Source organism: Pteropus medius, unplaced genomic scaffold (assembly GCF_902729225.1).
Source record: "Pteropus medius unplaced genomic scaffold, Ma_sr-lr_union100, whole genome shotgun sequence".
Classification (NCBI taxonomy): domain Eukaryota; kingdom Metazoa; phylum Chordata; class Mammalia; order Chiroptera; family Pteropodidae; genus Pteropus; species Pteropus medius.
In genome coordinates, this window is record NW_024340692.1 from 15,496,174 (window position 1) to 15,512,333 (window position 16,160).

At 41.1% G+C, this 16,160-nt stretch overlaps 1 protein-coding gene across 1 annotated transcript in view; it reads right to left on the reverse strand.

The window, feature by feature from the left end:
- DOCK8 (dedicator of cytokinesis 8) overlaps window positions 1-16,160 on the reverse strand; it is a 201,280-nt gene that overhangs the window by 4,055 nt on the left and 181,065 nt on the right. The window contains exons 43-45 of the mRNA XM_039888606.1: window positions 14,814-15,084; window positions 12,195-12,338; window positions 10,800-10,906 (exon numbers count right to left, since the gene is read on the reverse strand). Of these exons, the coding sequence (XP_039744540.1) occupies window positions 10,800-10,906; window positions 12,195-12,338; window positions 14,814-15,084 (522 nt within the window). The remainder of the gene's footprint in view (window positions 1-10,799; window positions 10,907-12,194; window positions 12,339-14,813; window positions 15,085-16,160) is intronic.

Genomic DNA, 16,160 nt, shown 5'->3' on the forward strand with positions numbered 1-16,160 from the left:
TTAATTTTTCCAACAAACATGGAAAGTCTGTGTTTACCTTTGTTTTGTCCTTGAAGCTCAGAAATGTTAGGTTGCTTGCTCAAGATAGTGTTGTGAGGAAGTGGTTGATCCAAGATTCAAACTCAGGTCATTGCAGAATGGAAACTTATGCTTACAAAAAAACTCACTGTGGGTTATGGCAACATGGCAGACAAAGCAGATGCCATTCAGCATCCCCAGCCCTATCCCCACCCCTGCTACATACACATGGAAGTGCTGGGAAAGCACAACAGAATTTGTTGAAAGAGAAAAAGAAACCCCAGTTTCCATAAAAGAGGAGAAAAATCAATATCAGTGATAGCAGGAGCTTGTGCCATGCAGCTGTCATGAGGAATCTGCCTATTAGGATCTTAAGATTCCACATAAGTCCCGGAGGCTGGGGTAGGGGAAGTTAGGCTTTGATGCCCACACAAATGAGTGATGTAACCTTGGCTAAGGTAAAGTGGGGTTATGAATATGCCACCAGCATATAGCTCAGAACCTTGAAGAGCTTTCCCATCTATGAAAAGGGGTATAGAAAAAGGCTGCAAACTGTCCAGAGAGATGGAATGGAAGTTTGTCATTAGCTTGGGGCCATTCATAGGAAAGAAAATCACCTGAAGAAATTGAAATTCTAGGCTTACACCACATGTGGGTATGAATTACAAATTTCTGTTCCTCTATTGTGGGTGCTCCAATTAACTTAAAAATCAGACCATGATTATTGAAATCCCTAGGGCTCAGACAGAAATAAATGTAAAGTTGCTCTGGAAAAACAGTTTCTCAGTCAGGGTTCATGTACCCCCAATATAGAGAGCAACTCCTGCCAAAGATGAGCTCACAATAAAAAATCACAAACCATATGAGGAAACCAACCACAATGAGGGAGAATTAACCGATAAAACAAGCAGGAGAATTAGCCAAATAAGAATTAGAGATAATAAAATAACGTAAAAGCCCAAAGTTAATATAGAGATATAATAAAAGATAAAATCCATGATAAAAAAAATGGGAGAGTATGAAAAAAGAGATCAAGAAAATTTCAGAAAAGAACCAAATAGAACTTCAAGAAATAGAAACGTGGTCACTAAAATTAAGAGAAAAATCTCAATGGACAGGTTAAACAATAAACTAGATACAACTGGAAAACTCATGACCTAGATGACAGATCTAAAGAAATAACCAAGAGCTTTTTAAAACGTAAAAATATGAAAAAAAAAAATGGTTAAGAACCGTGGAGATATACTGGAGATGCCCAACGCACATCTAAAAGAATGTTTAAGGAAATGTAAAATAAGAGGCAATATTCAGGGATAACAGCTGATAATTTTTCTGAATTGAAAACAGACAGAAATCCTCTAATCAACAAAAACAGATCTATACCTACCCCACCGTGGCAAAACTGCAAAGCATAAAAGAGAAAATCTTAACAACTTGTGTTTATCTAATTATGGATAGATAAGCTTAGAGTTTTTGTGATTTCCCAAAGTACGGTACATATCATGGAAGAAAATCATGTTATTTAAACACAATCGAGTTTTGCTCTTTATATCGTTCTACTCAAAGGGAACTTACAAATCAGCAAACCTTGAAAGGACAACATAACAGCTGAAACTTAGCTGACATGCAATTATTAGTAATATTTTCATTATCCTTTCAGATGAATAGGATTCTGCTGATCAATGTGGTTTAAACTGTTTTCCTAACAGTGGTGCTAGATTTGAGTTGTTATGAAGATACTCACATTTGGTTACCAAATTCTCCCTATTACCACTAAACACATTTTCAGGATGACAATCAAAGATAAAGAGAGTGGCATGTGGCTATGCGGCAGCGGAAAGCTACCTACCTTGGCAAAAATAAACCTATGACCACAGCTTCATCACAGAATCAGCTGCTATAGAAGAAGGACTTGATTTAACTCAGCCAGAAGCCAAAAGAACTCTCTTAACTGGATTTTTCACCTATCTCTTAATTTTGACATTAATTGAAGCAAATTGTAGTATACCTAAGGTGACATATCAAAGATTTCAAGGAAGGGGGAGAAAGGGGAGGTATATAGCCTTTGAATCATGAGAAATCTACATTACCCCTCACTATTTTTTTTATTGCTTCTTAACTCACAGTTATGAGCTACCACATGTATAAAATAAAATCAGTTTCAGAATAATTTCAAGGCCTATGGTGGTAACACAGGCAGACTACAAGAGGCCTATAGAAGCTAACTGCTAACTTGGGGATGTCTACTCTGAAAACTTTGGGAGAATTAACCAAATTCTCTGTAGTCTGTGTTATCAGAAGTAATAATAACTAGCTGGCATATACTGATGGCATACTATGCCCTCGACTGGGTTAAATACTTTACATGCAGATAGAGCTGGGGTTGAAACCCATTCGCTTCTCATTAGCACACTAACATAATCATTGAAATTCTCAGTTTTCTCATCTGTAAAATGGGCATAATAACCTCATACAATCTCCTAGAGTTGTTGGGATACTTAAATCAGAAACTGTAATCATAAGGCAGATCCATGCATTTGGAGTGTGCCAGATTCTGTTTCTCAAAAATGGTCATAGCAATAATTGCTCATCCTACATATTCTTCTAAAACTTTGCCAAATCCCCATCAAGAAATGGGTGGTCTTTTGTGACTGCCTCGTGAACGCAATGTGGTGTAAATGATGCTATGTGACTGGGTAATAAAAAGCAATATGGCTTCTGCCTGGCAGTCTCTCCTGGGACATGTACCTTTGGAGGCCTGAATCACCTGCGGTTTGAGTATTACTCAGTATTACCTGAATCACCTGCGGTTTGAGTATTACTCAGTATTACCTGAAGAAGCCTTCAGGTGATTAAAGCCCAAGCCAGTGTCTGGCTGTCACTGAGTGAAAGACTGAGCAAAAACTGCCTAGCTGAGCCCAGCCAACCCTCAGAACCACATACATATTAAGTAAATGTTACTGTTGTTTTAAGCTACTAAGTTTTGGGGTTGTTTGTTACACGGCAATAGATAAACATAGTATTTTACAAAGACAAATCTATTAATTGGTGGGGTGAAAAAATCCACATTATTGTAGCAATAGTATTACTTTATATTTTAACAATTTTTATAATTTATAAAATTATTTCATGTACTACATTTTCTATATTTCTTCCTTTCTTCAATTTGGATTATATTCTCTAGATTTTCTTATTAAAATAAAAATAATTTCCACTATGTTAATTTAAATCCATAAACTACAGAGGGTCATGCACTAAATTTCCCTCCCAGAAAATAGCAATATCCTTTGGGAGATGTACATAGGATCATATAACTGCATTGCAAATCATTTTTTTAAGTGGTCTTATCTGTAACATTTTTATTAGGTCCAAAAGCATCTGAACTGTGCTGCTCTCACTCAATGACACCATCATTCCAGATGCCCTTCTCTTTCACTGTTCCCTTTGTTGATAAGTTCACTGAACACAAGCGTTTTCTTACAGGGAGTGTGCCTGGGGCTTTTCAGCAGTCAGTCTTACAGAAACCAGACTGATGGGGTCTAGATAGGGTGGGAAGCTGTGCTTCTAGAATATAGTTCCTGGCTTTTGCTGACATTTACTTTCTGGGGCCTCTATGTAAGGAGTTAGGTATCTTTCCTACGGAGAAGGTAGTCCTCACCCTTTGCATCTACTGGTCTCCCTCATCTGGGGTGCCCCTTCAGCACAGGCCACACATAGTCCCTCAGTGCGGCAAATGCTGGTTGTTTTCTGAATATCCATTCCCTCTATTCCTTAGGTATGCCCACCTGGAAAACTACGTTTCCTAGCCTCCCTTAACAGATAGGGATGGCTGATGAGAGATAGAAGATGAAGTCACTAGGAAAGGCCATTAAAGGGGCCTAGCCTTTTGCTCTTTCCTCCTTTCTACTCCTGATACTTTCCTAGAGTGTGGTCATGATGGCCAGAGTCCCATTAGCCATACTGTGACTGTGAGGATGGGTGCATCATAACCAGTATGGCAGAGCAGAAGAATGGGAAGAGCCAGAGTCACTGATGATTTTTGAGGTCGCCACACAGCTCTGGGATGACTATCTCTGATCTTATATTTTATGAGAGAACTTTCTATCTTACTTAAGCCATTCTCTGTTATTAGCAACTGAACGTAGTTCCTAGAGAGAAAAGAATAGCATAGTAGCTAAGAGGATGGACTCTGGAGCCAGAGTGCTCAACTCTGAATCCTGCTCTGCTGTTACGGGCTTGGTGACATCAGGCAAGTTACAAAAGCTTTCCAGGCCTTAGTTTCTTCATCTGTGATGTGAAGGTGATAATAGCCTATATCATAAATTATTGTAAAGATTGAATGAGTTAAACATATAAAATTCTTAGAACAGTATTGGCACATAGCTAAAACCTAGAACACTTATTGTCATTGCTATTATTATTATTATTATTATTATTATTATTATTCCCGATAGACTCAGTCTGAACACAGAAATTATTTGTTTGATTTGTGAATGATGGACTATTAGAAATTTTATATTCCAGTCTCTTGTTTTCTAATAGCTGAGGAAATTAAGATGCAAAGAGATGAAGTGCCTGGTCCAGAGTCACACACCTATGGGAACAGCAGAGTTAGATGTAAATCCAGGATCCTGCTGTTCCTAGGTCAATGTCTCATCAGCCCCACTGCACCTTATGGTATAAACCTTTAGAGGCAGATGAGCCATTGGTAGATATTCTCTATATGTAAGTCAGATCAGGTCTCTATTTCCTACCCAAATTGATAAGGTTTCTATTTGCCCCACTGGATAATGTTACACTTATCAATCACTTAATATGTGCCAAACTCTACTCAAAGCTCTATGTACTAATTTTTTAATCCTGACACTAACTTTAAGAGGTAGTCAGTATTATAGTTGGAGAACCTGAGGTTAGGTAACCTGCCCAAGATTACACAGCTAGTTAAGTCAGAGTGGGCATTTGAACCTAGGCAATCTGGCTCAAGAGCCCACACTCCTAAGCCCAATACCACAGATGCTGCCGAGTCAAGACACTGACCTTTCCAGCCAGAACTCAGGCATATGGCCTTGGTCTCAAGTTGAAAATATTCTCTCTGGGATCCCAATTTGTAGTATTCTGCCTTTCTCAGCTTCTTCCTCATCATACTTTAGCAAGTCTCCACTCAAGGCCCAGTGGAAAAACATAGCTGCTGGAATGAGAGAACCTGACAGAGATGCTAGAGACACTGAGGAATTGGCTCCCACCTCCTCCTACGACTGGAGGAATGTACATGCTCCAGGCACTTTAAGGTAAGGACGGATTATTTGGGGGCAGGGTACCAATGGATCTGGCCTCTTTGCTGGAATAGCTGCAGTGGATGTGAGTCCCATGGGCATAGCTTCTGCCAGGCACACGCCAGTGGCTTTCTCCAACCCTGTCCCCTTCATTTCCTCCCTTCTAGCATGACCTCTACCAGAACCCAGATCCCAAGGGAAGCTGATCCTAATGGAAGACTAGTTAAATCCTGGTCCTGCCAGTTATTTGCTATATGACCTTGGGCTAATCATAATCTCCTTCAACCTCATTTTCTTCATCTATAAAATGGGTTTACGGGGATGAAATGGTGTCAGGTGTGTGAGGACCTAGCGGGATGGTTGCCAGCGGAGAGGGCTGATGAGTCAATGTTGCCTGTCTTTCCTAGAGCAAAGTAGGGGTTACGGCCTGACAGAAGGCACTCTTCCTGTGTGCCTCCCTTCACTGCAGAGACAGAGGCACGTGAGACTACAAGCGCATAGCACAGTGGCTGTGGGCACGTAGCGAACCCCAAGGCAGACAAGGAGGAGCTATGGCTCGATCTTCCTGATGTCCCCTGGCTGGTCTTGTGTCACCATCTCCCTCAGGGAAGCCACAGTAGCCCTTTTCCTTCTTCTAAGCACAGATGTGGGAAGGGGGCTAGAGTGGGGTTATGTTCTTGGGAAGGTGTCCATTCTTGCATCTGACACCTGGGAGTAGATTCTGAGGACCTGCTGAACACACTAGAACTCAGGTGGGAAGCGGGGGGTCACCAGATCAGAGCATAGGCTAGTCTTTAGTGCTTGATTCATATTACACTGGTTTTAATTTCCTTCAGGCTCCAGCCTTCTGTGCTGAAGAGTCACAGAGCCCTGTAATCTTAGTGATCACACAATATTCTCTAACTCAGTATCAGCCCCAGCACCCTCCAGTACACTGCCCTATCCCTGAAGCAAGAGAGCACTGACAAGCTCTGAGGACCAAGAACTTGATCAAGAGAGTTGGTGGTGAGGTGGGCTAAAAGAGGAAGACAGGATCACACTGTAACAAAACTGGATTTTTTTCTCTTTAGAATCATTGTAGATAGGATGGGAGAGGGGAAACAGTTTGTGTGTGTGTGTGTCTGTCTGTCTGTGTGTGTGTGTCTGTGTCTGTGTATAAGCTGCTCCACTGAGCTCTCGGTTTTCTGTTTAGCATCCTAGGCCCACTAAGATAGGTCTCTGTGACAAAAGTCATTCCTATGTCCCCACTATTGATATACTTCTGAGCAATATCTCGTGATATTTAAGGCTTTGTTTTCCCACCAAATATTCAGATCTCTTTCCACATATTATTTTGATTTCCACCTACATTATACACATTTGGTTTCCCTTTGGCCACTTGGGCCAATTTCCTCTCCTTCCTTTTCACAGACCTTAACTCCAGTTTCATTCTACACTATTTTTGGACTCTATGGCCATATGTGCAGTGGAACCCTATTTGGGTATATCTGAAACCAACCTGTAACCGGGGCCATTGCATACTGCTATCTTTTATTTAAATATAATAATTAATATTTTAAAATAGTCTTTATAGGAATGAGAATGTTTAGATAACGTTATAAATTAAATTTGTATGTTGAAGCCCTAACTCCCATGTGATGGTACTTGGAGGTGAGACCTTTAAGGAGGAATTAAGGTTTAAATTAAGCCATTAGGGCAAGAGCCACATGATGGGGTTAATGGCCTTATAAGAAGAAATGCCAGAGAGCTCTCTTCTTATCTCTCTCACCATGTGAGGATATAGTGAGAAGGTGGCTGTTTACAAGGCAGCAAGAGGGTCCTCATCAGATACTTAATTTGCCGGCACCTTAATCTTGGACTTCCCAGCCTCTGGCACTGTGAGAAATAAACGTCTGTTGTTCAAGCCACTCGGTTTATGGTATCTTGTTATACCAGCCTGAGCTGACTAAGACATAAATGTAAGAAGAAGAAAATTTAAAACACAGATTAGGACAGATTACAGGGTCTAAAAGGATTTAGGTGCTTTGGAGTGCCGAGGGGGAAACAGAATGTTGTCCATCTTGGCTTCTGAAACTCTGAGGTGCTTTTTCTTATTATTGGAAAAGGCAGGAGGAGATCGAGGTCTCAACTTGGCAACATCTGAAGAGCTGTAGGACTGGCTAGATGAGCATCAGCTGCAGGATGTCAGCCTGCCAGGTTCTTTATGGCTGTATCCTGTTCTGCTACAGTTGAGTCAGAAGGCCACTGCCCATTGGTGGGATGGAACTGTGGTGCGCCTGACTAGCGTCATTTCCGCTATTATCAGTCAGCATCTGACTTACGTTTCACCTTGGAAATCTGTGTTTATTGACCTACAGCCCAAGTCTGCTGAGAAGCTGGAACACACTCAAGAGAATATCTGAGAGCTATACAATCCCCAAACATTTTCCACTCCTATGCCACCTCTGCTGTCTGAAGCAGAGTTGGGGGAGAGAAAACAAGGGTGAAAACAACTTGAAATAGTTGCTCTATTCATTAAAAAGCTGTCATTGCTGATTGGACTTGAGAAACAATTAAACAGTATGGGAAAAGAAGGCTTCCTCACCTATCACCTGTATTGAGGGTATAATTTACAGACCAGAACATCTGCCCATTTAAAATGTAGTTTGATGACTTTTACTGAGTTTATACAGTTATGCAACCTTCATCACAATCTCTCCTACTACTTTTCATCTATGTGAAATAAAGAGGAAGAAAAGTCAACCACTGTTTGCTCATCGACATGAAACAGTGAAGAGAGGTATTGTTTGCCAGTAGTCTCAGCCTATTTGTATTGGAACTTGATTAAATTTTAGACATATGTAGCACTGTGCCTGGCACAAAGTATGGGCTCAATAAGTGTTTGCTGAGTGAATGAATGAATGAATGGACATCCATAGTTGGTTCAAAGTGTAATAGTATGGACATGTTTACTGTTTTGAAGGGAGAAAAGGGAAGGAAAAATGGGTGAGTGATAAAAGGCATGGCCTGAGGGGTTAAGCCACTGGGGAGGGAGGAGAAGGCAAAAGGAAATGTGAAAGAGGGCCATCCAGGGGCCTCTACAGCTTGACAGCCTCTACTCAAAGTTCAGTCTCATCCAGCAGCAGCAGCAGCAGCACAACCTGGGAGCTTGTTAGAAATGCAGAGTCTCATGCCTCATCCCAGACCTCCTGGATCAGAATCTACATTTTGACAAGATCCCCAGGTCATCTGTTTGCACAGTCAAGTCTGAGAAGCAGTGGTATTCCTAGAATAATGTGGCAGACCATCCAGCTGTGGGGAAGGTGGGATTACAGCCTGGTTTCCCATGTGAATCATCATTAGAGAACAACATTCTAAAAGATGAGTTCACGTTTGAAAACCCAGCATTTTTGCAGGCCCTCTGGGGAGAAAGATAAAACCAGGATCAAAAATCTACTGCATGACTTTGTTGAAGGACCATCCCTAGAAAAATCTGCTTCCTTTTGTGTATCTTGCCCAGAAGTAGTTTAACTCAGTTTAATTCTCTTTGTAGTCACTTGTCCTGGGGCTGGGAGCTAATTAGAAATGCATGTTCATTGGGGATTTTATAAGTACATTTTAACTAAGGAACGAAAATCATGTCTTCTCTTAACAAACTTCCTTTTACATATTAATTCTACTCATTTACCAATACCACTGTCGTTCAGGTCTTTCCTCCTTGTCTTAGCATGCTCGCTAGAACACACTACTCATGTTGACTCAGAGTTGCCCAGAGGTGTCATGGACATTCCTGCTTCTCAATCTTGTGGTCACGTCAGTCCCTTTACCAGTAATGGCTCCCTCTTCCCGTTATTCCCTTTCTTCTACCTATATATTCAAGACAAGGTTTGAGTGATGTTTTCCACAAAACCTCCCCCAACCACTCTAGCCTATAACCGACTGTTCTTTTTGGAACTCTGCAGCCCTATATTTAGTGCACTCTTAACAATTCTTAGCACACGCTGCATTGTGTGATTTAGCCCTGCAGATGTGTCCTGTCATCAGGAGCAGAATACCCAGCTTCTGCATTTCCATAACTAATATCAGACGTGGGTCATACTGTGTGCTCATCAAACATTTCATAGGTCCTTTTAGAGGTCCAGAGAGGCCCAGGCCACTGCCAACCTCAGAGGCCTTCAACTAAAATTAATTTTAAAGAAAGATATGTGGAAAGTAAGTAGTAAATATAATAAAATACTAAAATATAAAAAGTAGTAAATAAAAATCCTGCCAATATTCTTCTAGCCCTTTGTCCTGTGAAAATACACTATTTATTGAAGACAATCTAGCTTTTACTTAATGCTAGATTGTTATCAAATACAGGAAACAATTCAAATACCAAAACATGCACACACATACCCACAGAGCCACACATACAACCCTACCACCAAACAGCCGTGATTCACTGCAGAACAGAGTGAGTCTCCTCTGGACACAGCAAATTTGCATATGTCTCACCAAAGCCTGTGAAGAAAGAGGTATCTCCAATCTCACTCAACATTAGCATTCTGATGAGTTTTCACTGAAATTAGCAAACTTTAACTTTTAGCTTCCTTTACCCCCGCCTACTAAGTGAAGATAGTCTCATACTGTATGTGTTGCTCTAAGGTTCTGGATAAAAGAAATATGCATTTTCCTGATGTCCTTCTTTCTTATGGGTGAAATGCCATCACATCCTTCATAATTATTCTTTTTAGGGCCAAGGAGACCCAATATTCCTGTCTGTATTACAACAGATTGCAAGACCTTGCCCAGAGAGCCACTTCCTATCCAGGCTGGACATGCTGCTCTGGAAGTCAGCTCCACTGCAGAATTTAGGAGCAGAGACGAGGCCTGATACTGGGGAATGGCTAGAAATGATCTGAAAAAGCCCCGTTTTAAGATCTTGCCTTTGTCTCTCAATTTGAGGCAATATCTATTACTAAGTGTCTAAAAATAAGTTATTGTATGATATGGGAAATTACAAAGACTGCCCATGCCAAGAACCTCTCGCACTCTGACACACCATGCAATATCAGTGCCTAGATGGAAGTGTGGATCATTTGGATTCAGAAGACCTGGATTTGAACTCAGCTCTGCTATTAACTGGCTGAGTGACCTTAGGTAAAATCATCTCCCATTTCAGAACCTCTGTTTCCTCTTTTGTAAAATGAGGATGGTGATAACAGCTGTTTTATAATGTGATTGTGAGGCACACATGAGATGATAACCATGAAATTACTTTACAGTTTAAGTGTCAGTTACTTTGTAGTAGTACAAGCAGTGTTGCTTTACTGGTTCAAAACTTAAGACTGTGACAGAACCCCAGGAGGGCTTGTGAAAACACGGATTGCTGGGCCCCACCTCTGGAGATTCTGATTCAGTAGTTCTGATTGGTGCCTGAGAATCTACCTTTCCAGCAAATTCTCAGATGATGCTGAAGCTGCTGGTCTGGGGACCCCACTTTGAGAACCTCTGCTCTACTTAATTCCCAGCCATTTTCCTTCTTACCGCATTATGAATTCCTTAAAGCACAATCTCAACTTGTTGTGATGTCGATAGAGTTTTGGGTCAGCTGGAATTTCTGCCAAAAACACTTGGGCTACTTCCAGTGGTCCCTGAAGGAAAAAGTAAAACACAATACTGATGTTGGAAAGAAAACTAAATTACTTGGGAGAAAGTCTTGGAGTGACTTCTTAGATTGAATAGCTAATTTTGTAGTTATTTTGACCAAAACAAATATCAAGGAAGGTCTTGAACTTCTCAAAAAACTTTGATTCCCAAGGAGGAGTCTGGAGTTTTCGGAGAATTTGAGAAGCATAAATGCATTTTCTTAATCAAATACTGCTAATAATCAGTTTTCCTTCATATAGAAAGGTAATACTATGATATCAAAGGGTATGTGATTTGAGTTGCTTTTCTAAAAATGAGGATTGTCTTGATCCTTCATATTGATGTTCACGTTTCTGGTTGCCCTAGCAGCAAGCACCATTTTGTGTAATTGCTGGCTTGAATCAGAGAAATGCAGAGCACACATGTAGCCCATGGTTGCAGGCTTATGCCGCCTTTCGTTTTCATCAAAGGATTGGGACTTAAAAAAGCAAAAGTGTCCTAATAATTTCTGATCTTCAAAATAATATAATAGTCATTTCTCCTCTTTGCTAATTTTGCTTGATGTTATGTGAACACAGAATTTTTGCAGAGGAGTCCAATTGTGCTGAGTGAGGAAAAAGTCATGATACTCATTGAGTTTTTATGTGTTGGGGGGTGGGTTGTGGACAAGAGTGGATCTAGATCTGAAATTAACGAAGTCCACTAGGCAGAGAGTACTATGCTAGTACTTCCCTCCATCTGAGATGGGATTAGATGCATGCTGAGCTTGGGATCCAGGGTTCTAATAGGTCTGAGAAGATCTAGTCTGGCATAAAGTGCCCTAGAAGTCTGGTCCCAGGCCACTCCTGGTTATTAAGTCTCCTGCCATGCTGAATTCATCTGGTGATTGACCCGGGGGTTTCATGTTCTAGACCTTTTTCCATTTTCCTATAGATTAGTCTTAAGCCTCACAACAACTCTGCCTAAATTGGGCATGACTAAGTACTCTTCAAAATTGCCCCAGGCCCGGATCATATTGTCAGGTCTGGTTCCAAGTGAAGACTTCTCCAAGAAAATGGTACTCCTCAGATGATCCACTCATCTCCAGGATTTCTTTTCTACCGTGGGTTGTTGCATGAGCAGAAGAGGCCTCTCAAAGTCTTCTAAACCTCGCAAGTGTTCAGTCCAAATTTAAGAGCATCATTTTTATGTTAATCAGACTCCTCGTCAATCTCAAGGAAAGAGGGTGCAGATATGTAATGAAAATCAAAATAACAAGAACCAGAGGAGCTGCCTCCAGCTGGTTTCGGTTACCTGGTTTACAGTAGCTCCAACGGAGCCCTGCAGCACCATCTGAAGCATCTTGGCATCGGGTGGCTCCTGGTGAATGGCAACTGCTAACTGCAAGGTCTTCTTCTTCATATCTTCAATGGCAACTTCGATTGGTGTTAAAACGAACTGAACATAAGACAAAAATGTAGAGAAGTTATTGTCTGCTTTTATAAGCCATGGACAACCTGGAGCTATGGCAAAGAGGGCACCTGGATTTGAAGAGGCAGCCAAGTTGGATTTCAGAGTAATTTAACAATATCTGGACAGGTTAAGAGGAAGGAAAGGCCTAATATTTCTTGAATACTTATTATATTCCAGGAACTTTATATACATATATCGTTTACTCCTTGTAGCAACCTCCTTATTCTCTCCATTTTATAGTCAAAGAGAGATTTGTGAGGTTAAGAAAGTGCCACAAAATAACACAGGTAATAAATGGGAAGGCCAGAAGTTGGTCACAATGATGTCTACATTCAAAATCCATGTTCTTTCTACACTGCTGGATTTCCTTTCCTGTAACAAGTTACCTGACTTATTGGGAAAGCGATTAGAAGCACAGCGTTAAAGATTTTATTCCCCACCATAACACAAAATTTTGGCATCCTGTGTGCCTTTTCCAACTTACACTGAAGGTGAATTCCTAGCAGACAGAATTCTCTTAGGGATCAATCTGTTAGTTTCTAAGTTCTGCTGGTTTGGGGTATAGTTCTTTCTGAATGCTATGAGTAGAGTCATGACCCCCAAATTCATATATTGAAGTCCTAAGCCCCAGTACTTCAGAATGTGACCTTATTTGAGATAAGGTCTTTATATAGGTAATCAAGTAAAAAGGAGGTCATTAAGATGGGCCCTGTTCCAGTATGACCTATGTCCCTATAAGAAGAGGAAATTTAGACACAGAGCCATGCATAGAGGGAAGACAATGTGAAGAGACATAAGGAGAAGATGGCCATCTACAAGCCAAGGAGAGAGGCCTGGAACAGATCCTTCCCTAACAGCCCTCAGAAGGAACCAATTCTGCCCAAACCTTGAATTTTGACCTCTAGCCTCCAGAACTGGGAGACAATAAATTTCTGTTGCTTAAGTCACCAAGTCTGTGGTATTATGTTACAAGAGCCCTAGCAAACAAGTACACTGAGGTGCTCAGAGAATTACAGATGACCAAGAAAAACTGCAAGGACTCTTATTGAGTCCATGAATTTATTTTGTGCTATGCCTACATGTCCCAGAGTTCAAAAGTCCAAAACAGTAAGAAATACAGGAGATGCCTTCTCAGCCAACCTCCTCTTACCCGAGACACTAGTTCAGGTTTTCTTTACCCTCCATGAAACCTACTCTCTGACATGCTTGCTGAACACTTGAGCTCGTGGGTCACTCTCCAGCAAGCTCAATCACTTCTGCTCCTGCCCGAAGAGGTGTACATCTACCACAATCCATCTGTGTTTGTTCAGCAACTTGATTATGCCTGTTACACTTGTTATTTGAATGACCTAATCTAATAATGCACAAACTGACGAGCTATGGGTGTGGAAAGAAAAAGAGTCGTTTTTATGAAAACCAAGCTGAATGCTTGGGCAAGACATGATGAGAGGGAATTGCTATAAAGATTCCTGCCATATTAAGACAACTATGAAAGGCTAGGGGCAAAAAACAATCATAAAAATCCAGAAGGACTCTGCTCTCATACTGTTTAGCAAGGATCTTTAAGCTCTCGCTCTGCTTTATAGAAGTCAAAATGGAAAATTATAGACAGTGCATTAAGGGTGGAGTTTACATAAAAAAGACAATACTGAATTGTGATCAGCCACCCCAAAATCTCAGAGACAGCTTGGCCCTATATATAATAAATGACAAATACATGTACATGAATGTGTTTTAAAGTAAAAGGAAATGTTTAAAACGTGCCTAATTTTGAACAATTCTGTGGCTTGAGATACTTTCTTGTTCAGTCCCCTGGATTAGAAGCCTTCTGCACACAGAACTAGAGAAGAGAAAGGGGTATTTCCTGTCAATGTATATAGATCGGGAAACAGAATAAAGATAAGTGGCCTGTGCAATGTCACAGGAGGAAGCCGGGACTAAAAGGCAGTTGGTCTCCTTGTCTACAGTGCACGGTGTCCTTCCTCCAGCTTTGCCACTAGCTCATTGGGGCTGCCTGCTTGTTGTTCCTATCTCTAATAGTTAACCACACAATGATACCGGAATCACCTGTAAGCTTTTATATATATAAAGATTTACTATAAAGTGTTTTACAGTTGAATATATACATTTTATATGTTTATCATTAAAGTGTAAGTATATATTAAATATTATAGTTATGTAAACATACTTATATTAAAGATAGAACTTTAAATATATACAATATTTAAATAGAAAGTAGTGCCATAAAACATGTAGCTGCCTAAATGGGATTCCCTGGCACTATGAGAACGAGAGGATAACCACCATACCAATATTTCAAGTGTATTCTCTTTTAGGTTTCACTGCAGTCTATCATGAAGGAGCATGAAGGAGGGTTGTGTGTCATCCTGGGAGGTTATCCAGGCCCACTCATTCGGTGGTGGCCTCAGTCCAGAGCCTGTGCCCCGTGGGTGCCATTACCTCCTCCTTCTGGATGACGCTGATCCGTGTCTTGATGTAGGGGAAGGCGTGCATGGTGGTCAGGATCGTGTTCCGCCGGTGCTGCTCGTGCAGCTCTCCCCGAGGCCGCCCCTCCAGGGTGAAGGGGGTGGTGTACATGAACCTCCGCAGATTGAAATTCTTCTCAAAGTAGGTTACCCTGTCTTTCATCTCATACTCATCAAAGTAAGGCTCCACAAAAGTGATTTGTATGTAGGCCTGAGGGGGAAAGGTTGGAGAAGGAGGAGATGAGCTATATTGCAAACAACCACCCAGGACGCACCGGAGGGGCATGCTGGAACCAGCAGAGCAGCACCGCCCCGCTGAGTTCACAAAAGCCACAGAAGCTGAGCACATCAGGTGAGACTTCAGCCATCAGCCATACCACCTCTCCATCCACAGAGAGAGGAAGGAGAGGGCAGTGTGATGTCAGGCCCACGAGCGGCCCTGTCCGTGGATCTTGGTAAGAAAGTTTCCAAACTGCTATTCAGAAGACACAAACTGTCCTTTTCAGGACAAACTTTCCTTTTCAGAACAAATTTTTCTTTTCAGAACAACCATGACCACTGCACATTTGGTAGAATGGCCAAACTAAAGAAAACTGACAACACCAAGTGCTGATAAGGATGGAGAGCAGCTGGAACTTTCATACACTGATGGTGGGAATGCAAAATGATATAGTCACTTTATGAAGTAGGTTGGCAATTTCTTATACAGTTAAATCGCACGGACCATACAACCCAGTGATTCCCCCTCTGATTGTGTGCCCAAGAGAAATGAATATTTATGTTCGCTCAAAAACCTGTACACAAATGTCAATAGCAGCATTATTCGTAATAGACAAAAAGTAGAAACGACCCAAATGTCCCTTACGTGGAGAATGGATAAACAAATGGTGGTACATTGGTACAACGGAATACTACTCAGCAATAAAAAGGAACAAACTACTGCTACATGGATAAATTTCCAGCGCATTGAGCTAAGTGAAAGAAGCCAGACTCAAAAGGCTGTACGATTCCATATATTTACTGTAGGAATCCATTTATATGACATTCTGGAAAAGGCAAAACTGCAGAGACAATAAAGAACAGTACTGTCAGCGCCTGGAAGTAGATGGAGGAAATGGCTACAGAAGGGCACCGGAAAGTCTTGTGGGTTGATGGAATTCTTCTATATTTTGATTGTGGTGGTGGTTACATGTGTTTGTCAAAACCCATAGAACTAAAGAGCAAGAGTGAATTTTACTGCATGTACCTCATTAAAAAGCACACACACACACACACACACAGAGTGAATAAGGGCACTTATTATGAAAAAAGCCCTCTTTAA